Source organism: Balaenoptera ricei, chromosome 4 (genome assembly GCF_028023285.1).
Source record: "Balaenoptera ricei isolate mBalRic1 chromosome 4, mBalRic1.hap2, whole genome shotgun sequence".
In the NCBI taxonomy this organism is placed as follows: Eukaryota; Metazoa; Chordata; class Mammalia; order Artiodactyla; family Balaenopteridae; genus Balaenoptera; species Balaenoptera ricei.
In genome coordinates this window covers 93,209,300-93,233,189 of record NC_082642.1, presented here as the reverse complement: position 1 = coordinate 93,233,189, position 23,890 = coordinate 93,209,300, and the positions used below count along the sequence as shown (strand labels likewise).

Sequence of the window (23,890 nt, the reverse complement as noted above, 5' to 3'; positions counted from 1 at the left end):
GATAGAATTGGATCAAAGGCTGTTCTGGCCATGATGGATTAACAGGAACTGGATTTATCCTTCCATCTTAAACAACTAAAAACAGAAAACAAAATCAAAGTATACGAAACAGTGGTTTTCAGACATTGGACAAAAGGTAGAGCAGGTCAGTGATCCTTACGATTACTTCACACAGAGATCTGTAGTTCAAACAGAGCCCCACAGAGCCCCCCAAGTCGAGGAGAGAGTTGAGAAGTCTTAAGAGGCCACCATAGCTAGAATTCTTAGGGTGGAGTACCAGAGAGGAAAAGGGTTCACAGAGAGAGAGTTCTAGATCTGCAGGGAGTTCCTCTTGAGTCTTCAGCTGAGCACTGATTAGCAGTTACACATGAAGAAACTACTTAAGTCTGAGAAAAGGACTGCGAAAAAGGAACAGGCAGAAAAATTCTCAAAGTTCACACAAGGCTGGGAATTGTTCACATTCCCAACAGCCAGAATGGGAAAACCTCATAATACATAGGAGGTTTGGTTGAATACTCAGAAGGGTGTTGCCTCAGCAGTAAAGACAAACAGAGCTCTAAACTAAAGGCTGCTCTGGTTCCACCTAATAAAGCTTAAAAGTACTGCTTGAAAAGATTAAAAATAACTGTATCCCAGAACATTGTTCAAAAATATTTAAAGGAGTTGAAAAAAAAAATCCATCACCCAAAAAAATTCAGAATGCCTGACATCTAAATCAGAAATTACCAAGTGTGCAAAGAAGGACGAAAATACAAAACATAAAGAGGAGAAAAAGCAATCAGTAGAACAGACCAAGAAATGGCACAGATGATAGAATTAATAGACAGGGACATCAAAGCAGCTACTGTGAATAAATATGCTACATATATTCAAGAAAACAGAACAAAGCATGTTAAGGAGAGACATGGAAGACATAAAAAGTCCAACATTAAATTTCTGGGGATGAAAATGTAATCTGTGTCTGAGACCAAAAAAATACACTGGACAGGATTTAAGAGCAGATTACACATTGTAGAAGAAAAGATTAGCAAACTTTAAGATGTAGTAATAAATACTATCCAAAGTGGAACACAGAGAAAACAAAAAAACAAAAAACCACAGGTATCAGGGAGCAGGACAGTTTTAAGTGGCCTAATATACATATTAGAGTCCCAGATGAGAAGAGATTGGTAAAGGGAGAGGGCATGGATTGAGATAAAATGGGGAGGAAAAATTGAAGAAATAATGGCGGAAAAATTTCCACATTTGATGATATCCACAAACCCAGAAATCTAAGAAATTCAAGAATCCAGTCTGAGGAAACAGCATGAAGAAAAAAACCACACCAAGCAAATCTCAGCGTGCATAACACTACAGCAAGGCACATCGTAATCACAGTGCTTAAACCAGAGGAAATCAAGGCATGGAGAGAAGCCTGGGAGCTTTAGGGGGGAGGGAGTAACAATGACCTGGAAGGGGCTGGCAAAACACTGTCCTCAGGGAAGAGGTTTCAGAGTAGTAAAAAGGTGAAGACAGTGAAGAGCTTGAAAATATAGGGATTCTACTGATCCGCTGATTCTGAGCGCTCCAGGAGTCACAGTGGAAAGATCTGGGGAGCTGAGGTGCTGGCAGAGATGAGGTCGGATTTGGGTATGCATGAAGCCCTGATGGGACGAGGATGACCTGTGAATCTTGGGTCTCTTGTGATCAGTGTAAACAGGAAAAGCGGGCATGATGTGGTTAGTCCTCCTGGTGTCCAAGGCAGATCGGGGTGGCCAGGCCAGGCTGTAGCTGTTGGGGGTGGGGCAGGTGGTCTTGCCAGGAGCAAGCAGAGCTTCACTCCAGCTGATGGAAGTGTGGGGCCTGGGAAAGGTGGTTTTACCAGATCAAACTCATTTCCGTGCATCTACTACACATGGTTTGTGTGGTGGGGTGTTTTTTCGCTTTGGGGTTTTTTTTTTTTTTTTGCAATCATGTTTTTAGGCACCGATTGTGGAGACTCTCTTCCTGTACCCAATAGGTTCCTGGCATAAGGAGTTATCTCATCCATTGGAAGGGGGCTTCCTGCAGAGTCTGGATGCCATCTTTGAGTAGAATTTATTTTTATTTTCAGTCATGTTTGGTTTTCCGAAATTATTCCCGTACCTTTCATCAGATGGTTTTTGCACTCACATCCTAGGACTGTAATCACTTGGGATCTATTTATATGAAGGTCCTAGATGTCTCATAAGCATATTTCCTGGGGTCCTCATACCTCTCCTTCCCAAAGTCAGTTGTTATCTTTTTGATTACATGGAACTGCAGAGTCCTGCCTTGTCAAGATTCAAATGAGATCAAGAAAGCATTCTATTCAAACCTGAGCAGCAGCTGAGGTGGATTAAGTAATACTTGGCAACAATTAAAAGTAAGCAAGCCACAAGTTGTACCTGCAAGGTTGCTTTATAATAATCAGCTTTTCACAACTTCTTTACTCTTAAAAGCTTATATCAGCTGTTACATTGTCATATGTTTGATAAAAGTCATAATTGAGTAGAAAAGTGTGTTAGCTTTCAGCAGTTGTAATAGGAAACCTAGTTATTTGGACCGTAGGGCCATAAACAATGTCCCACTGCCCACTTGGTGGCTATTTACCTTAATTACAAACCAAATATTAGAAAAAAAATAAACATCATGTAGAATGTAAGCCTTATAGTCCCAAATCTATAAAATTTTATCTCATAGGGCACCCAGTATAACCTTTTAAGAGCAACGTTTTGCAAGTTTAGGATATTTATGACCATGAATGTTCTTTTTATTAATTACACTCTATTTCCTGTGGCTATAATGTGGTTTTAAAATCTGTGTTCTGTTAGTAGACGCAGTAAATGAGCAGTATGTATGCATTACTTGTTCCTGCGAAGCACAGTTTTCTACCGGATTATTTCTGCCAAATTATATTAATCATATTCAGATCATATAAAGCTCAGTTCATATCACAAATTACCCTCAATGTAGCATGTGTGTGCCTGATCTGAATCTCAAGTTTATTTTCTTGCTCTGTTTAATCTGCATAATTATAGTTTTGTTGACTTTCAATTTCCTTCAAACAGAGAAGCCCTTTGAAAACCAAGCATTTAACCGTCTCCCCCTGCCAAAAAAAAGAAAGATTTGGGAAAAAAAAAGAGAAAATTTGCATTAAATAGTTTAAGTCTATTCACTGTGAAATGGTTTCAAGGAGGTGCTGAGTTTGGAAAAAATTGTAAGAAATGTTGCCACCTTTGCCACATACTCAGTGAAAGCCACCTCTGTGACTGCTACAAGCAGTAAGGCAGCATTGATTTAGTAATAGAAAAGTGCAGCATTCCAACAGCAGGAAGATGTAGTCCTGTTATATTATTCTGCCATAGATAGACTATTGTGTCTATTTTTGGTTACCTTAGTTTTTTTTCACATTCTATTTTTAATTTTTTTATTTTTTTAACATCTTTATTGGAGTATAATTGCTTTACAATGGTGTGTTAGTTTCTGCTGTATAACAAAGTGAATCAGTTATACATATACATACATCCCCTATCTCCTCCCTCTTGTGTCTCCCTCCCAACTTCCCTATCCCACCCCTCTAGGTGGACACAAAGCACAGAGCTGATCTTCCTGTGCTATGCGGCTGCTTCCCACTAGCTATCTATTTTACATTTGGTTACCTTGTTTTTATATTTTATATTCTCTTTTGCCCTGTTATCTATGTAACCGACCATTGGTGCACATTTTCAAAATAATTGATTGAATTTGGAATACAAAGGGAAAAGCTATCTGATCCACATTATCTAAAACCCTAAACCATGCTTTTTTTTTTTAACAGCATCATTCTATTAGTTGAAAGCCATCCAATAAATCAAGAAAAATTAAAAGACTGTTATTGTATTAATAATCAGAGGGTTCTAATGGACCATCTCCTAAGACCCTATAACAAACTTGTCCTCATTATAAGATAAAAGAAGTAATTGGCCACTTGTCATTTTTTGAGAAAATTTAAAGCATTCTATCATCTTAAAAAACTTTTTAGGGGCAGTTTAGAATTTTTTTATTAACAGCTTGCATTCGAAAATTAGAAATTTTATATTTGAGATATAAAACTAAAATACCTTGTCTTTTAAAATTATTTTCTATATTTTTTATTGTTATATCTGAACAAAGCATTCTAGCCATTCATTTTAAAAAACCGGAGCTAATAGAACTTTTTCCTCTATCCTCGATGTGATCATTCAAGTTTTCTATTAAAGTTAGAATCATTTCATTTTCAACATGAGAGGTTTTTTTCCCCCCATATTGGGAGTTATAGAGAAAAACTGTATTAGAATATAATACCAGTATGACTGAGTAAAAAATCTTTGTTCTTAACATTGACTTACTTGAAAAGAAAATAGAAAATAATCCAGATATTTTTGTTTCCTTTTAGGTCTTCGGATAACAGTGCTTCTGACATCCTTCCTTATGGTTTTGGGAACTGGTCTAAGATGCGTACCTATATCAGACTTAATGCTTAAAAGAAGGTAAATCATATAAACAACTTAAAATTTTTTCTCCACATTTTTCTCTTTTGTTATGAGTATATTATATATGTTTGGTTATAAGCTGTTAGTAAACAGTTCCATTTTTAAGATCAGTAGAGGGTCATATTTATAGTAGCATTCTTTTTCCTGACATGATTAATTCAGTGGGCATTTACTAGTTGTCATGTGGAAGACACTATACTAGTTGTTGTGTAAATAAATAGAGAACAAGTTAATCTTCATGCTATCTGGGAGCTATAACCATGGGAAAATAATAGTATAACATAAGGAAGAATAATGTAGTTAATGCCATAGAAGATTTATAAAATTGCCCCAAGAGACTAAGATAAGTTTTGGCTGAGGATCTCGAAAGGAAGGTCTCATGAACAAGGTGATAATTAAAGTAAGCATTGAAGGATAAGTAGAATTTTCGTAACTACAATTAGGGGAATGATATTCCAGCGTAGAGGAACAACAGAAACAAAGGCACAGAGGCAGGTAAGCACAGGCCTCTTCCAGGATGAGTAGGTAGCTTCATTTCTGTACAGCAGCATTTCTGTACCTGGGGTCCCTGGATTTATTCTCAGGGGGTGCAGGGTATATGAAGATATAAAAAATTTTGTTTTCCTTTTGGTTATAATATTAAAAGATTTTTTAACCAGTAATAATCTGTAATTAAAAGACATTTTTATTAACCAGGATGTCAGTTTCCTAGTGTTTATCAAACTGGGATCTTTGGATTTGACCTTAAGAGCCATTGAGAAAATTTTTCCCCTTAAAAAGGAGCATAAATTACTCAAGTTTGGGAGACACTGGTGTACTGAATAAGACATAAGAATGGAATATAAAGAGATGAGTTTAGAAAAGGGTATCCTGAATGTGAAGGATATTGACGCCATCCTGTAGAACTGCAGTTTCTCACTGGACAGTTGGGAGCCACTTAGGTTCTTAATCTGAGCAGCAATAGGATCAGACGTATATGAGGTAAACTATTGATTTGAAGTCTGTAGGATTGACTACAGAGGGTTGAGAGTACCAGCAGGAGGCCTGGAAAGATGCAGTGAGAGCCCAAGCTGGAGTCATTGTTTTGTTTTATTTCTTTATTCATTTATTAGTTCATTTATTCAACAAAATTCACTGAGCTCCTCCTGTGTGCCAAGCTCTCTTCTGCACATGGGGAATATAGCAGAAAACACAGTAGAAAAATCTGTACCTCGTGGAGTTTACATTCCAGTTGGGGAGACTGGCAATAAACTAGATAAATAAGTTAAATATTTGGTATGTGCTATGGAAAGAAAAATAAAATAGGAAAGAAGGATTTGAAATGTCAGTGGAAGGATGGTGAAATTTCAGAAAGAATGGGCAAAAAAACTCTTACTGGGAAGATACCTTTTGGGGAGAAAGCTTGAAGGAATGAATGGACAATGCATTATGTAGGGGACAAGCATTTCAGGCAGAGAGAAGAGCAAGTATAAAGGGTGGGAAGGAAAGAGCACGCCTGGCAGGGAGGCTGGTAGGGCTGGAGCCGCTGAACCAGAGACTTCATGGGAAGAGTGGTAGGAAATTAGACCAGCGCAGTTACGGGTGGTGGCGGGAGTGTGAGACCAGGTCCTTCAAGACCTCGTAAGGACTTCACCTTTTTCTGAGCTAGGAAATCATTAGCAGCTTTGAGCTGAGGAGAACCATGGTCACAGGCTGCTTTATTGAGAATAGACTGATGTTGAAGGTCTAGGGCAAGAGTGAGGAGACCAGGTAGGGAACAAGTAAAATAAACCAGATGAGAGATGATGGCGGCTTGAGCCATAGTGATGGAAGTGGTGGTGGTGAGAAGTGGTCAAATTCTGATTATATTTTGAAGGATTTGCCAGTGGATTGAATAAAGGGAATAAGAGAAAGTGAGGAGTCCAGAATGACTCCGTTGCCCTGGGAAGTTGTAGGAATGGAAAGGATAGCACAGATGCGAGAGAGAACATGAGAGAAAGATATCAGAGGTGATATGATTGAGGTTGCACTCTGGAGACTCTGAAATTGTTGATTCCATTAACAGAGACATGGGGCACAGGAGGAGGAAGGAATGGATTTTAGGTATAAGATGTTGACTTTCATGTGGAACAGAATTTTTCACTTCAAACTAAATGCTGTTCCTTTTCAAATTTTCAAAATACGTTATCTTTCCAGAAAATTTAGAGTACATGTGTTTCATATTTTAAAAGGCAGATAGCAAAATCATTTGGGTTCCTGTGGAACATTGGTCTTCATTTCCTATCCTTCTGAGTGAGGTTTTAACAGATGAGTTTCATCGTGTTTGAGATGTTCGTAATTTTTCAAATATCCAGTTTTTTTTAAGCATCTACAGTCTTTGAGTACAGATTTCAGTGTAAGCTTAAATTCAACAATGCATTCTTTAAAAATGCCTACTGGTATTTTTGTTAGCTTTTCTTCTGTTTGGGCCATCCATTCTATTGCTTCTCTCTAATCTTATATCCCTTCATATCCTTTTCAGATATAAAATTATAGGAATAATAAAGAGTTGACTCTGTTGGTAGAGAAAATGGTATGAAAAATAGAGCTCATAAAGAAATGTAAACAAAGATAGGAAAGGAAAGAAAAGAAAGAGAAATAAAGAGTTATGAGAGATTGAACCTTTCATAAAAAAAAGTAAAAGTTGAATTTTCCGTCTTTGTCTGTTCACCTGTAAGGAATGTTAGGATATTATCCCCTTGAAATGAGACTTCACTTTATGTCCATACATTATTTCTTTAGAGCAGTATTATTAACAATGCATATGCAGCTATTAAAATGAAAATGCTGCAATTAGAATGCGTATTTTGACTAGTAGTTTCAATAGATCACCACTTTTAAGCTTCAGTCTCCATCTGACACTGAAGAGGAAGGGATAGAGACCTTTAATATGCATTTGGCTAGCACTGAGACAAGTATTTAGCGATCTTTTTCTGTGCCCTGTTCCACTTGGAGCTTTTTGAGCTTCTGACCCAGCCTTCTGAACAGTGTCCCTGCACCCTTTACTTCCTGTATTTTATCTTCTATGAGTCTTAAGACATGAGAGTAGCAGCTTTCTGACAAGCCCTTTCCTCAATACAATTATTATTACCACCTTCCTAACGGTGGTCTACCTCTTCATAGTATCAATATTTCTTTCATCTGCAGAGTACCAATGAAAATTCAAGAAAAATTATTTTGCCACTTTTATTAACATCACAAATAAATAAAGAACTTAGAATAATGAACTATAAAGCATGTTTTCTATGATTGGGAAGCAAATCATACCAAAAAAATTGCAGGTGGCATTGCTCTATAACACCAGATAGCATTACTTTATAGTGTGAAATACAATATAGCATGCCCAGTAAACAATTTACAAACTTCTAGAAGGTGAACTTATAGTAGGTCATATCTGCTTTTAATCATAGGGTGTATCCAGTGATTCTCATAACATATTCTCTTTCAATTCAGTGTAATTTTCATTAATATTAACAATAGATTACTAACGTGTTAGATAGTTAAATAGTATGGTTCTAGTAAACACAGATTTTCTAGAAATACACTCCATTGTGAAATGCCTTGTAGCTGGCAATATTACATTTAAAATGACCATACCAGAAAAGACGAATTGTTTAGTAAATGGTTTCATGATAACTGCTCAGCTATCTGAAAAAAAAAATGAAGAGCCCTAAATCTCTGCCTTACCACTTAAGTAAATTCCAATTGGATCAAGCATTTAAATATAAAAAATGAACCACAGAAGTATTAGAAAATGAGACTGGTTTTTAATAATCTTAAAATGGGGAAGACCTTCCAACTAAGACACAAATCCCAGAAGCCATAGAAAAGCTTAATACTTTTGACTAAATAAAAATGTAGAATATCTGCATGATTAAATACACTATAAAACAAAGTCAAAAGACAAGTTAAAAACTGTGAAATGTTTGCAACAATAAGACAAATGGATAATTTCCTTAGTTGAAAAGAACTCTGTCAAATCAATAAGAAAAATAGCAAGTCAGTAGGAAAATGGGTAATAGATATGAGCAAGTAATTACAGAAATTGAAATACAAATCTTCAGATGCTGAACAACTTCATCATAATTAAAGAAATGATGGCTTCCCTGGTGGCGCAGTGGTTAAGAATCCGCCTGCCAATGCAGGGGACACGGGTTCGAACCCGTGGTCCAGGAAGATCCCACATGCCGCCGAGCAACTAAGCCCGTGCGCCACAACTACTGAGCCTGCGCTCTAGAGCCTGCACTCTAGAGCCCGCGAGCCACAACTACTGAAGCCCGTGCACCTAGAGCCGGTGCTCTGCAACAAGAGAAGCCACTGCAGCGAGAAGCCTGTGCACCGCAACTAGAGAAAAGCCCGCGCACAGCAACGAAGACTCAGCGCAGCCCAAAATAAATAAATTAATTTAAAAGAAAAAAGAGGCAAAGCATTTCAAAAAATAATTAAAGAAATGAAAATTAAAAGAGCAATTATATGTCTGTTTATTGGCAAAGATGAAAAATATGATAATGTGCTGTGTTGCCTGGGGTATAGGGAAAAATAGGCATTTCTGATGTGCAAGCAATTTGGGGCATCCTATTTAGAGGGCATTTTTGCAGTATTTATCAAATTCAAAATGCACATGTCCTTTAACCCAATACTTGTCCTTCTAGAAAATTAGCCCACATATAAAGCTCTACCAGTTTGTAAGGAAAATCACATTTGTGTGGCTTTGCCTGTAATAGCAAAAGGCTGGATGCAACCCAAATTTCTTCCACAAAGGACTAGTGATGGTGAAGTATGTAGTGGAATAGTATGTAGCTGTGAAAAGGAGGTGAAAGTTCTGTAAGTGCTGATTTGGAAATATCTCCAAGATATATCATTGAGTTTTATAAAAGACTAAGTTTTTAATGTTATGTTTAATATATTCCTGCTTAGAAAAAAGTGGGAGGGATGTATTTGGTAAGGACTGTTTCTGAAAGAAACCATTACCATTGGTTGTTTCTGAGGAGGAAGCCTGGGAACCTGGAAGTCTGGGGTGGAAAGGAGATTTACTTTTTGTTTTATACTCTTTTCTCTGCTTGAGAATATTTTTACCATGTGAATATATCACCTTTTGGACTGAAAACACTAGTTAAGAGAAACTAAAATGAACACATCAGAGCTTCAATAATGAGACTAAGAGAAGGAAAGGCAAGGAAGGGTTATATGTAAATTTCCCCAGTATAGAAATATAAACCCTTTGGTATAAAAATGAACAATTGGTTGATTTAAGAACGAAGACTCTTCTCTGTAAAATACATAGGATTCTGATCAGTGTGTTCTAAAAGTATGGTCCACAGACAAGCTGCTTATTAAAAATACAGATCCCTGGGCCCCACCCCAGTCCTACTCATTTAGTCTTAACAAGCTCCTTTAGTTAATTTTATACTCATTTTAAGTTTGGCAACCTGACTGCCCTAGGTACGTAGCATCCTCACTTTAAATAGTAACTGCATTGTACTTGCCCATCCTACAGTATAATCACATAATATTTTTAATGTCTTATTTTAAAGCAGATTAAGATTTATCTTCTATTTAATAGTTTTATTTGCAATTTGACTCTTAAAACTCCAGAGGTCAGATTTCATGAATATATTTCTCCATGATGGTCAGATGGGATTCAGATAAGAAAGATTGGTAGGAGGTTAACTCCTCATAATAAGCATTTAACAGGGGAAAAAGCCAATAGAAGATATGTAAAGTGAGCTTTAGATTTTTGGAAGATACTTTTGTTCCCCTTTGATTGTCTTTGGAATGTGATTATTTCTGAGACATTTCTTCTAAGGACTTATAAGATCATATATGAATTTTTAAATTTACTTTTTTTGTTGTTAAATATAGTATACATATAGAAGAGTACATAAAACATTTATGTACAGTTTAGTGAAATAATCATGAAAAAGACAGCTATGTACCCATCACCCAGGTTAGAAATCCAGAAATCCCCTGAGACCCCCTCCCTGATTTATAACCGTCTCTCCTTACTGTACATAATCATACTCACAAATGTTGATAGGATTATCAGAGTAAACTGAGTTGAAAGTTATGGAGAATATATTCAAAGTCTGTTGCAAATGTCTGTTTATTCTTCTGAATAAAGATTTGCCATAGATTTTTTTTTCCTATTAATACGGAAAGGCACAAACAAGTAAAAGATTATTTTATCTGCAACAGAATGATTACAGGAACAAAATAGGCCAGAGGTAGGCATTGGTAATAATTTAACATATAATAATAAGCACATAAATCAGTAGGGTTACTAAATAAAGCGTATTTTATTAAATAGATTTATCTATTATGTGTTTGGGCAAATTGGTTACATATTAGAAAAAGAAATGTGGATACTTAACCATACAGCGTGCATTAAAATATATTCCTAATGGATTGATGAGCTTCATATTTAAAATGAAACAGTGTAAGGGAAAATTAATCTTATCCCTAAAGAGATTGCTTTTCCAAGTATAAAAACAGTGAAAGAAATCATAAGGGAAGGATTTGTAGATTTGACTACATAAACATTTGAACCCTCATGCTTCCAAAAAAAATCATAAAATTAAAATACAAACTAGGAAAAATATGTGTTGCAAATATGATATCCAACTTATAAAATAATATAAAAATATAAGCACTTTTGAAAAGAGAATGGGAAAATGAACATAATAGACATTCTTAACAAATGTTGGTTTGCAGATTTCAGATTTCATTATTTAAATTCATAACTCGGCAGTCAACATTTATTGACCGTCTGTGTATTTGTAAAGCATAGGCTAAGCTGTGTAAAGAGATAAAAAATACACAAGCTCAATAAATAGAAGTTTATTTTTCTCCCAAGAAACAGTCTAAAAGATAGTGGACTGCTCCAGGCATGTAGGCAGCTCTGTTCCAGGGACCCAACTTCCTTTTCTGTTGTTCTAACATCCCCTGGGGTGATATCCTTGTCCAGGTGGTCAAAGCTGGCTCATCATCAGTGCTTTCATTCTAGCCCACAGGAAGGGGAAATAGGACACCCAGGGCAAGTGACTACCTCTTTAGGTGATGACTAGGAAGCTGTATGTATCAATTCTACTCACATCCCATTGGTACAGACTTAGTACATGGCCACACTTATCTGCAAGAGGAGCTGGAAATGTAGCTCAGCAGTCATGTCCCCAGTTAAAATGCAAGGATGCTTTAAAAAAAAAAAGATATAGCTATCACAGCATAAACAGAAATAATGGTACAAGGCACTAAATTAAGCAGTACTCCTCGGGGTAGGAAATCTCAGCTAGAAACAAGTACTTCCTGTTAGGAAGATTGTGGAAGTCTCATTTTTGCCATGGAATGTCATGTTTGATTTCTTTTTGTAGAAGTGGGAGGATTTGTTCTCTGTCCCAGGTAACAAAGTTGGTTTGAAAATAAATTTAAGAAATAACAACAAAAAATGTATGGATGCTATAACAAAAGAAAGGGAGAATGGGTGTAAGGAGACAGTCGTCTCTGCTATCAAATGTCTCCATGTATCCATGTACCCCCTCTTCCCATGCAGAGAACATACTCATGCTTCCTCAAAGGAGAAGACCCACAGTCCTGTCCAGTTATTGCGTCCAACTCAAAATCCAGAGTCTCTGGCTTCTATCAGGTCTTTGTGGTTCTCTGGGAGTAACCCCTTTGATTGTTCTTTGTGATTTTGGCTTTGTCCTTGGGAAGGCTCTTTTTTGGCCCATTCTTCTTAGTGAATACACCTGAAGTTGGAGGCTATGTCATTCTTAGGGGCTACACAGCTGTTGTGTTTCACTTTCTGCCTGATACTGATTTGGGGACCTCAGGATTACTTTAGGAATCAAGCAATCTTAAAGCTTCATAGAACCGTTCTGCGGTGTCTTTGGTGATACACTTCCCTCAAACATTTAGTAGGCTTCTCTCTTTACATCCAGTGGGTTCATGTAAATGTAGCCACATCCAAAGATTTTTACTTATGGCTGTGTTTCTTACACCTGCTGAATCTCCTTTCCTTTACTCCTTCTCTGCTCAGCTCATCCCTTTTCCCTCAGTTTCGTGGTGGCTACCGGGATAACATCTGAAAAAAGGCCTGGGTAGGAAAATAACACCTTTAATTTGATCTTTGCTGCTAGACAGGCTCTGAAGGACGTTATTTCCTGCTATTTTAGGATACAGAAGCAACCTGAGGCTTCAAATTCCTGGATTCTCATTAAATTTGGATAGTAGGCCTTGGGCAGAGAGAAACTCTCTTAGCAGAGATCTTGTCCCTTCCGTCTGTGCTTGCAAACCAGCTACCACTTACCTGGCTCCACCTCTCTTGTAGTGCCATCCTAAGAGCAGCAAGGGGCAGGAAACAGAGTAGTGTTCTGATTTTTTTCCAGCCAGTTCCAGGTAATCACAAGCAGTGGTTTTGCTGCATCTCACAAGTCACCTGCCTTTTCAGCCTGCAGCCCAGCCACTAAGTCAGTGCCAAATATGTTATGCCTTTCTGAATGCAGAATCCTAATTCTGGAGCTAATTTCTCAATCAGGGAACAGTTAAGCAGTTATAGTGAGGAGTCTCAAAATATAATGGCTGAAACAAGATAGTATTTCTTTCTTATGTGATAGTGCAGAGTTGGCAGGTGGGCCAGGGCCTAGGCAGCTCTTTTCTACAAAGGAACCTAAGTTCCCTCTATCTTGTTGCTTCCCTACGGAGATGCCTTGGCAGGACAGTCCAGAGTGGATTTATCCGCACTGTAGTCACATTTCATCTCACAGGGAGAGGGAGAGGGAGACCAGGGAGAGCATTTTATCCTCAAGGAGGTGACCTTGAAATCCTCCCACTCTCATCACACTGGCCCAAACTTGGTAACAAGGCCCCACCTCACTGCAGGGGGAGCTTGGAAATGCAGACTGTAGCTCGCCCCAGCACAGACTTGGGGTGCTCTGTAATTAAAAGGAAAATAGAGAGAATGGACACTGGGGGATAGTTTATTGTCTCTACCACAGGCAAACTGGCTATTTAGGAGGAAAAGATCAGTTTAGATCCTCGTTTTATACCATGCATCAAAATAAATTCAGATGAATTAAATGGTTAAATATTTAGCTGGAAAACAATATATAGGAATATTTATCTGATCTCTACATAGGAATTTTTTTCTAAAGCATGAAAAACAGGAAAATTATAAAGAGAAAAATTGATCTGACCACTTACAAACTGTTGAGTGTACAAATTGTTAAGCTTGAAACAAAATTGACCAACAGGAGAAAATATTTGTCAAAATAAGGGCAAGAACAGGTAAATAATACAAATAAATATATTAAGCACTCATTCAAAATAAGAAAAATTATAATATACCAATGGGAAAAAAGACCAGTAGTCAAAAAAAGAAATGCAAATTAAAACAAGGAGATGCCTTTTGGCCTTACCAAGTGTGACAGACAGAATAACACCCTCATCCCCCAAAGATGTCCATGTTCTAATATCCGGAACCCGTGAATGTGTTCTGTTACACGGCAAAGGAGAACTACGATTGTAGGTGGAATTAAGTTTGCTAATCATCTGACCCTAAAATAGGGAGATTAGCCTGGGTTATCCAGGTGGGCCCAATGTAATCACAAAAGTCCTAAAAGAAGAGATAGAAGAGGAAGTCAGAGAGATGCAGTGTGAGAAGGACTCAAACCACTGTTGCTGGCTTTGAAGACAGAAGAGGGGGGGCCAGGAGCCAAGGAATGCAGGTGGCTGCTAGAAGCTGGGAAAGACGAGGAAGCATATCCTTCTCTAGAGCCTCCAGACAGGAACATAGCCGTGCCACGCCTTGATTTTAGCTCAGTGAGACCCGTGTTGGACTTCTGATTTACAGAAATGTAAGAGAATAAATGAGTGTTGTCTTAAAGCCACTGAGTTTGTGGTAATTTGTTTCAACAGCAATAGAAAACTAACACACCAACTTTGCGTGTATGTGTGTAATTTTTATTTTTATATTAAAATTTTTTTTTAAATTTTTTTCTTTATTTTTAGGTGAGTATTTTTTAAATAGTGGTATTCAATGCTGGTGAGGCAGGCACTGTTGACCACTACTGATGGGACTGTAAATTGCTACAGGCTTTTCTGAAATACAACTTAGGAGTATATTTCATAAGGTCTAAAATATTCATACCCTTTGACTTATTGACCCTAAGGAAATAATTTGGAAATGGCAAATATTTTCATACAAAGGTTATCACAACACCATTATTAATATTAACAAATAAGTAACAAACATTAGGAAAATGTTAAATGAGTTTTTGTACATCTGTATGATAGACTATCAGTGGAGCCATTAACAATTATGATGTAAAGAATGAAATGAGAAATGCTTATTATAGACTATAAAGTTAAAATGATTTAGTGCATAAAACTGTATATTCAGTTTGATATCTATGATTACCTGTGCCTGTCTTGATTGAGAGATGCATTAAAAAAAAAACTGAAAGAAAAAAAGACTGAAAAATCAAAATATTAGGAATGGTTATATGAGTTACTGAATCATTGAATTTATGGATTTTTTCTTCTCTATGCACTTCTTTTCTACAACGAGTATATATATAAAATACTTTTAAACTAAGAGGACAAAATAAAAGTTATGAGACAAGAAAAACGTTATGAGACAAAATGGGGGGAGGTAGGTCTCTCTCAGACCAGGACTAAGTCCATTTTTCTCCCGTGCTTTGCTGAGAGATTATCGTATTTGGCCTTAATAAAAATCCTGTGAGATAAAGTACCATTGGGGAAATTGAAATGAAAGAGAATAAGCGATTCACCAAAGATTATACAGTTAATAAATTTAGATAAGTCTAGAAGCTGAGTCTTTTGATATCTAACCCAATATTCTTTTCACTGTGTTTTTTAATGAGCTTTCTGTAACTGTACTTGATATGTTATTATTATAAGCTTCTTTAGGCCAAGACTATAGTTCTTATCTTTATAGTCCCTTTAGTGTCTGCTGCAGGTGCCTTGACCATAGTAGATATGCAGTAGATATTTTTAATTGGATCATAATTGGCCAAAATTATTAAAGGGTACAAAAGGGAAATAGATTTTCATAAAAGAAAACTGAGGCTATGGTAAAAATCTTTAGAAAGCTCATTCCTTTTCACCATTTCACTCTATTTCTCCCTTCCTAACTTCCTTTTTCCTGTAATTAATTCATAGCATCTCTGACCCTTTTTATTGCCTTCTTGGGCTAAATAAAGGAAAACTACTTCTAGCACTTTAGACCATTTTCAATATCCAGGAAATCCTGTAACACACGAGTTTATTCTCATGCAGGATGATTAGGAATGGGGAATTGGGAGAAAGCTTGTGAACCATTGGCATATTGAGCGTTAGAGATAAGTATTCTTATGGATTCTAAATCATTTCACATTAAAAATACATAGAATTTAAGTTAAGACTGCTGGGGGCTTCCCTGGTGGCACAGTGGTTGAGACTCCGCCTGCCAATGCAGGGGACACGGGTTCGAGCCCTGGTCTGGGAAGATCCCACATGCCGCGGAGCAACTGGGCCCGTGAGCCACAGCTACTGAGCCTGCGCATCTGGAGCCTGTGCTCCGCAACAACAGAGGCCGCGATAGTGAGAAGCCCGCGCACCGCGATGAAGAGTGGCCCCCGCTTGCCGCAACTAGAGAAAGCCCTCGCACAGAAACGAAGACCCAACACAATCAAAAATAAATAAATAAATAAATATTTTTAAAAATTAAAAAAATCATCAGTTGATATTACTTAAAAAAAAAAAAAAGAATGCTAGATTTACACTGAGCTGAGCAGGAAATACCTGCTCAGTTTCTAAAAAGCCAACTCTCTAATGTTATCCCCAGTGCTAGTCATAATAAAGGTTTATAAAGTACATCTCTGCATAGAATAAAAATATGCCAGCTACTGCATGCCTTTGGATCTGAGAACCTTGGGTTATCTCAATAATCAATGATCTTTATCATTAATGTTAGTTACAGAGAACCTTCAGAATGGAGGCCATGTGGAAGAGTAGAAAGATTTGTGGACTGATGTAGAGAACAAATGTATGGACACCAAGGGAGGAAAGCGGGGAGCGGGGGTGGTGGTGGGATGAATTGGGAGATTGGGATTGACATATGTACACTAATATGTATAAAATAGATAGCTAGGGCTTCCCTGGTGGTGCAGTGGTTAAGAATCCGCCTGCCAGTGCAGGGGACATGGATTCGAGCCCGGGTCCGGGAAGATCCCACATGCCGCTGAGAAACTAAGCCCGTGCGCCACAACTACTGAAGCCCGCCTGCCTAGAGCCCGTGCACCACCACAAAGAGTAGCCCCCGCTCACCACAACTAGAGAAAGCCCGCGCACAGCAACAAAGACCCAATGCAGTCATAAATAAATAAATAAATAAATAAATAATAAGAACCAGCTGTATTAAAAAAGTTAAATAAAAAAAAAACAGATTTGTGGACTGGTGAAATCAGATTTAATTTTGATTTCTAGTCCTGGCTTAGCCATTAGCTAGTTATATGACTTTGGAACTCCCCCCACGAATACTTTTTGAAGAAAAGAAAGTTATAAATAAGTTATAAAATAAGTGTGATTTTAAGTGTATTATTAGCTTTTCTGGAACTCAGTTTTTCTATAAAATCAAGAGTGTGGGTTATCTAGCTGAGGTTTGAAGTCTCTTCCAACTATGAAAATTCAAATTCTAAAACATCATATTATTCTAAGTAGAAAATAATTTAAGAATCATGGGTATTTGTTCCAGAATGTCAGGAAGCAAAAGGTTGGGATACCAGAATATCATTAAATACAAGCTAAAATGTCAAGTACATGAGAACACATGAACTTAACAGGTCTTCAGTTTGAACTTTAGCTATTGGCATTTGTTTGAAAAGCTATAGTATACTGAATAATAAGAAAAGGAATGCAGCTGTGCAGAAATGCCACGCTACGTGCCCCTGAGCCTTGGCCTCTCCATGGGCAGGGGCAGCAGTTGAGGGCTGAGGTGCCCAGGGCCGGGGCAGATGTGGCCAGGCCATGCTACGTGTCCTCATGCCTGCCATGGGCCAGCCAGCCTCAGCAGTGCTGACACTGGTGGGCCGCTCCCACTTCCTAGTCTCTACCATCTGGTTCTGCTGATGCTGGAGAAACTCCCAAAGCTCTGATCTAATCTTCTTCTCAGCCCACAAGGGAAATTCCCCTATTTTCCACCTGGCCTGTGGGGACCGTGTAAACTAGGCCTCAGAAGTAGGCAGAAGCTAGGTAAGGAGAAAAAAAAGGAACAAAGAAAAAAGACCCAAGGGTGAAGGGAAGAAAAGGAAGTTGGGTTGGGGCGGGGGAGATAAGGAGAGGGAGTCAATTAAGGGACCAGTGAGAGGAGACTGGGATGAAGGAGAGCAGCACCCCTGTGCCTTGGCACGTCTGTCAGGGCTTGACCTGCAAAGGTCAGGACACCTGCAGTCTTCTAACTGTGAATATACGAGTATACCCATCTTCATCAGGCATGAAGTTTCAGGCAAGGAAGCAAGAGTTAGACCCCTTGAATTAACTAGTCAGCTTCCAGAGAGCTCCCTTTCTGCTACAGAGCTTATTGCCCAGGAGACGAAACTACGTCCTCATGCTGCTAACTTCTGCCTGCCCTCCCCAGGTGCACTGTGTTCGAGACAGTGCTAAGGCCTTGGCCTCGCTCTAACCACTCTCATTTTCTTTTTCTAAAAGTTTTGTTTCCCAAATATTAATCACCTTGTTTTTTGTATTGCTGAATATAAGCTTTTTAAAATTTACAAGTGGAACTGATGTGATGTATGTGGTGGAACCTTGTGAGGTTTGTACAGCACAGGTTAGTTGTGTATTTCGGTGATACTTGGGAAGTGGGGAGCATCCACACTGCCTTTGCACCCTGGGAGGCGCTCTGGGGAGATTAGAAACCGTGGTCCTTACCCACAAGGAACTTAACTGCTACTTGCAAAACAAAACTGAAGCATGTAATCGTGACACAGAAAAATTAACATTAAGTTATGTGATCTTTTTCACTTAATGGAGGGTTGTGAATCACACCTCTTTGTTGTTCTGTGTTGTTTTTAACAGTCAGCCCAGATCAATCGGTATGAGTTTCTGAAAGCCAGCTTCTTTCAGGAGTGCTTCGAAAGCATTAGGACAATCACAACAAGTTGCATTTATCTTTCAGCATGTGAAGGCAGAGAGACTTTTCAGTTCAGACTGTTCATTTAAGCTGGGTGTTTTTCCTTTTCATACTGTCAAGTTCATATACCTAATTTTTGTTCTGGCATCTGTTTTTAACAATTAGAATGAATAGTCTAATTGTAAATTTCCATTTCCTCACGTATCCGACTTCCATCCTCAACAGTCTCCTGAAACTGCTTCTGCTCAGGTCATGCAAGACCTCCTTGTCGCCGAATCCAGTGGTTACATTTCAGTTAAACCCTCTTTCTGTTTGATCTGAAATTATTGGTACCTCACTTTCATCTTCTCTAAACCCTTCTCTCCTTAGTTACTATGACACCAGTCTTTCCTGTTTTATTTCTTTTTCTGCCTCTATAATTGCTCCTTCTCAATTGTCTTTCTAGACTCCTCTTCCTCTGACTATTTAAAAGACGATGGTATTCTCCAGAGTTTGTTCCCCAAACCTAATATATATCTCTCATCTCAGACCCCTTTCCTTAGCTTGCAACCTGTAGTCAACCACTTGTTGGACATTTTTACAGTTACGGGTACCCCCCCTTATATCTAGTCATTCACTTAACTATATCTTTTATACCACCTTAACAGCCCTCCAGACCATCCCTCCTCTGTACCTCACTGTTGTTGCCAGTAGTGCCACCGGGTCCTTGTCCTGGACTCCATGCCTAAGAGTGTTCCACTCTGGTTTTACTTCAGTTTTGCCATTCCTTATGGGGTGAGGAGTCTGTAGAGTCAAAGAGATGTGTCTGCCCTGCCCATCACCACTTTCAAGCTACACAAGACCCCAGCAATCCCTGCAACATACCTCTTCCCCAGGTCTGTTCTTCCAAGAGTGAACTGCATCCCTGGGGTGTGCTCCCTAGGCCCAAGAGGTAGCTAAGGGGCAGGTGTTTGGAAGGGGATAGATGGAGCTTGGATGGGGTTGGACCTTAAGGTTCATGTGCATGTATGCGAAGCCCCTGATGTTGTAGATCAGAACCAGAGGTCAGAGGAGAAGGAGGGTGTGCAGGGACCTCTACTGGTACTCTTGTCCCAGGCCCCACAAGCTTAGGCCTAATTATTGCCTTATTTTTCTTTATATTCCTGATACAGTACTGGTAGGTGACTCTTCAACTACTCTACTTAAAGAGTTTAGCTTTTTAATTTTATATTCCCGTGTACCCATTGCTATCTCAGTGCCTACCCAATACACAGTGAATACTCAGTACATCTTTGTTAAATGAATTAAATAATACAACTTGTATTGAACAATTTATAATTATTTCCTCTCCTTAAATGTCATTTTAAAGAATTTACGGTAATGTTTGTATGATTTTATTATGTCTTAGGGCCAGTACTTTTCCAGAAAAAAAAAAAAAACCTCTATGCATTACTATTAAATGGGAAAACTAAATTTTATATATATAACTGAATTATTTTTAAATATATTTTTACAAACAAGTTAATTTCATAAAATAGGGTAAGTTTTTTATCCCAAGGCTTTTTATTTTTATTTTTTTTAACATCTTTATTGGAGTATAATTGCTTTACAATGGTGTGTTAGTTTCTGCTTTATAACAAAGTGAATCAGCTATACATATACATGTATCCCCATATCTCTTCCCTCTTGCATCTCCCTCCCTTCCACCCTCCCTATCCCACCCCTCTAGGTGGTCACAGAGCACCGAGCTGATCTCCCTGTGCTATGCGGCTGCTTCCCACTAGCTATCTATTTTACATTTGGTAGTGTATATATGTCCATGCCACTCTCTCACTTCGTCCCAGCTTACCCTTCCCCCTCCCTGTGTCCTCAAGTCCATTCTCTACGTCTGCGTCTTTATTCCTGTCCTGCCCCTAGGTTCTTCAGAACCTTTTTTTTTTTTTTTAGATTCCATATATATGTGTTAGCATACGGTATTTGTTTTTCTCTTTCTGACTTACTTCACTCTGTATGACAGTCTCTAGGTCCATCCACCTCACTACAAATAACTCAATTTCGTTTCTTTTTATGGCTGAGTAATATTCCATTGTATATATGTGCCACATCTTCTTTATCCATTCATCTGTTGATGGACACTTAGGTTGCTTCCATGTCCTGGCTATTGTAAATAGAGCTGCAATGAACACTTTGGTACATGACTCTTTTTGAATTATGATTTTCTCAGGGTATATGCCCAGTAGTGGGATTGCTGGGTCATATGGTAGCTCTACTTTTAGTTTTTTAAGGAACCTCCATACTGTTCTCCATAGTGGCTGTATCAATTTACATTCCCACCAACAGTGCAAGAGGGTTCCCTTTTCTCCACACCTTCTCCAGCATTTATTGTTTGTAGATTTTTTGATGATGGCCATTCTGACTGGTGTGAGGTGATACCTCATTGCAGTTTTGATTTGCATTTCTCTAATGATTCGTGATGTTGAGCATCCTTTCATGTGTTTGTTGGCAATCTGTATATCTTCTTTGGAGAAATGTCTATTTAGGTCTTCTGCCCATTTTTGGATTGGGTTGTTTGGTTTTTTTGATATTGAGCTGCATGAGCTGCTTGTAAATTTTGGAGATTAATCCTTTGTCAGTTGCTTCACTTGCAAATATTTTCTCCCATTCAGACTATACTACAAAGCTACAGTAATCAAGACAGTATGGTACTGGCACAAAAACAGAAATATAGCTCAATGGAACAGGATAGAAAGCCCAGAGACAAGCCCACGCCCATATGGTGACCTTATTTTTTATAAAAGAGGCAAGAATATACAATGGAGAAAAGACAGCCTCTTCAATAAGTGGTGCTGCGAAAACTGGACAGCTACATGTAAAAGAATGAAATTAGAACACTCCCTAACACCATACACAAAAATAAACTCAAAATGGATTAAAGACCTAAATGTAAGTCCAGACACTATAAAACTCTTAGAGGAAAACATAGGCAGAACACTCTATGACGTACATCACAGCAAGATCCTTTATGACCCAGCTCCTAGAGAAATGGAAATAAAAACAAAAATAAACAAATGGGACCTAATGAAACTTAAAAGCTTTTGCACAGCAAAGGAAAACGTAAACCAGATGAAAAATAGGGTACATTAATGGTAGGTGACGGAAACCAGTGTCAGGCAAACATGAAAATCTTTATATTACAGATTGGTGTTACGCCCTGGTTATTGGATGGCAGTGCTTATAACCACTTAGTAAGTGCCAGGCCCTGAGGGACTCTAGGATATAAGTGCAAGAAGGAGCAGAACTAAGTTCTGGAAAATTTAAAGATGCTGGGAAGAGCAGGCACTGGATTTCCCTGCCAGGTTTCCCACGAATTCAGAGGGTAACCCCAAATCCTGTAGGTCCCAGTTCTACTGAGCTCATTTATGAGGAGTACATTTATTTATGATGACTTTAATGCAAAAAAGCACATACTTATTTAAATTAGAATAATTTTTAAACACCGAAACAGCTTGTTTTTCACTATGATTTTTCACTTTGATAATTCATGTTTTAGGTTGGCCTTCCAAGTTCGGTGACCTTTTAGACTTAGTAGCCATCTGAAATGTCCCTAGTGCCATACGTGCTCTGGATACTTACTTTAGCAGGTATACATGTTATAGTGAGAAATATTCTGATCTGAGAATTGAGTAAACTGGACTTGGATGATCCTTACCTTATCTCAAGCTCACATGTTCTATGACTCTTATGTTTGCTGCTTGGAAAATAGTCTATTCATGATTTCACTGAGAAGTAGCAAAGAGTTAAGCCATGACAGTGATTTGAGTTTTATACCTTAGCTTTCAGGATTCATACTGTTTTATCAAGTTTTTTTTTTTAATAGGTCGTTTCTTCCATGTTCTCCTACTCTTAACATTTTTAGGCATAATAAAACTTACTCATTCCAACCCTTCTCCTTCTAGATGAGATGAGTCTTTCAGGAACACCTCATTAAAGGTGTTAAATGTCAAAGCAGTTACCTTTATGAGCCATCATGCGTCGTTTGATTATTGTACCATCGCGAGTCATGATTAAAACCACTTAATGACAGTGTTTCAAGAATATTTCTGTGATGAAATTTCTGTGTGACAGCTGGGGACCCTCTGGCATTTGGAGGAGGTATTTGGTTTATAAGCAGTTTAATTGTGCTTTGTCATCTAGAAAATAATTCCCCTTACACAAGAAAAATTTTAAATGTCTTTGGTTTTCTTAATTTAGTAACATTAACGATGCTTGAAGCCATTTTGCCTTCGAATAACTTTTCCAACATTTACAAAGATTTGAGCAGACGTAATTCACATATTTCACTTCCCACTCACTTATGCTTCTACATTAGGGCCCTACGTCTCCTCACATGCCTGTTTATTATTTCCTTCTACATTCGAAAAACTTTTTCTAAGTAGATTAAGGTGGTACTTGTTAAAAAGAGGATTTGGCACCCACATGGTGACTGAAAAGCAAAAGGAACAGAAAGAAAAAGTAGTTAGTATCATGTGTATGTCACATACACTGTTCCTTCCCTTTCCTCTACCTTCAAGGCAGAAGAGGTTGACTCGCTTCCCATTCTTCTCTGTGCTTTTTGGACTTCTGGCTTCTTTTCTCCTTCAAGGCTACTCTTGAATGTGAATGTATATTTTGCGGGTGGAGGAAGAAATGTGGGAAAAGGGTTTTCACGTTCCGTGTTCAGCAGGGAACAGGATAGAGCACTGAATAGAATAGTGAGGAAGGATGAGCAAGAGAACAACTGGAATGGAAGCAAGAAACTACTTTTCACTAACCCTTACAATTAAAGTCATGGTCAGAGAATTGGGACTGGAAGGGACCCAGTGATCTGTGATTATAGTACCTTAACCTAACAAATGCTCAAGGCATGAATATTCAATTTAAACTAATCTCATCATTTTACAGGAGAAGGAATGGAATCCTACAAAGACATATTACCCAGGGCCATTCAACTAGTTAGGTGCAGACAAGATCCTCTGATTCCTCTTCCATTAGAAGATTCTATAATGATTACTTTCTTTTTTGTATTTCCATCACCTGGCACAGAGTAGGTGTGAAATGTTGAGCTCAACTAACTGTGTTATTGTAGGGCTGGCGGCACTTACTAGGTCTCTGTGAGTGGCAGTCTAATAGAGTATGGATTTGGGAGTCAGACCTGGGTCTAAATCTTAGCTTGCCTGTTAGCACTTGGGCAAGTTTCTTTATCTTTCTAAGCCAAAGC

At 38.2% G+C, this 23,890-nt stretch overlaps 1 protein-coding gene across 1 annotated transcript in view; it reads left to right on the top strand.

Moving 5' to 3' along the window:
* SLC49A4 (solute carrier family 49 member 4) overlaps positions 1-23,890 on the top strand; it is a 94,537-nt gene that overhangs the window by 4,872 nt on the left and 65,775 nt on the right. Inside the window, exon 2 of the mRNA XM_059920985.1 lies at positions 4,415-4,508. Coding sequence (XP_059776968.1) covers positions 4,415-4,508 — 94 coding nt within the window. The remainder of the gene's footprint in view (positions 1-4,414; positions 4,509-23,890) is intronic.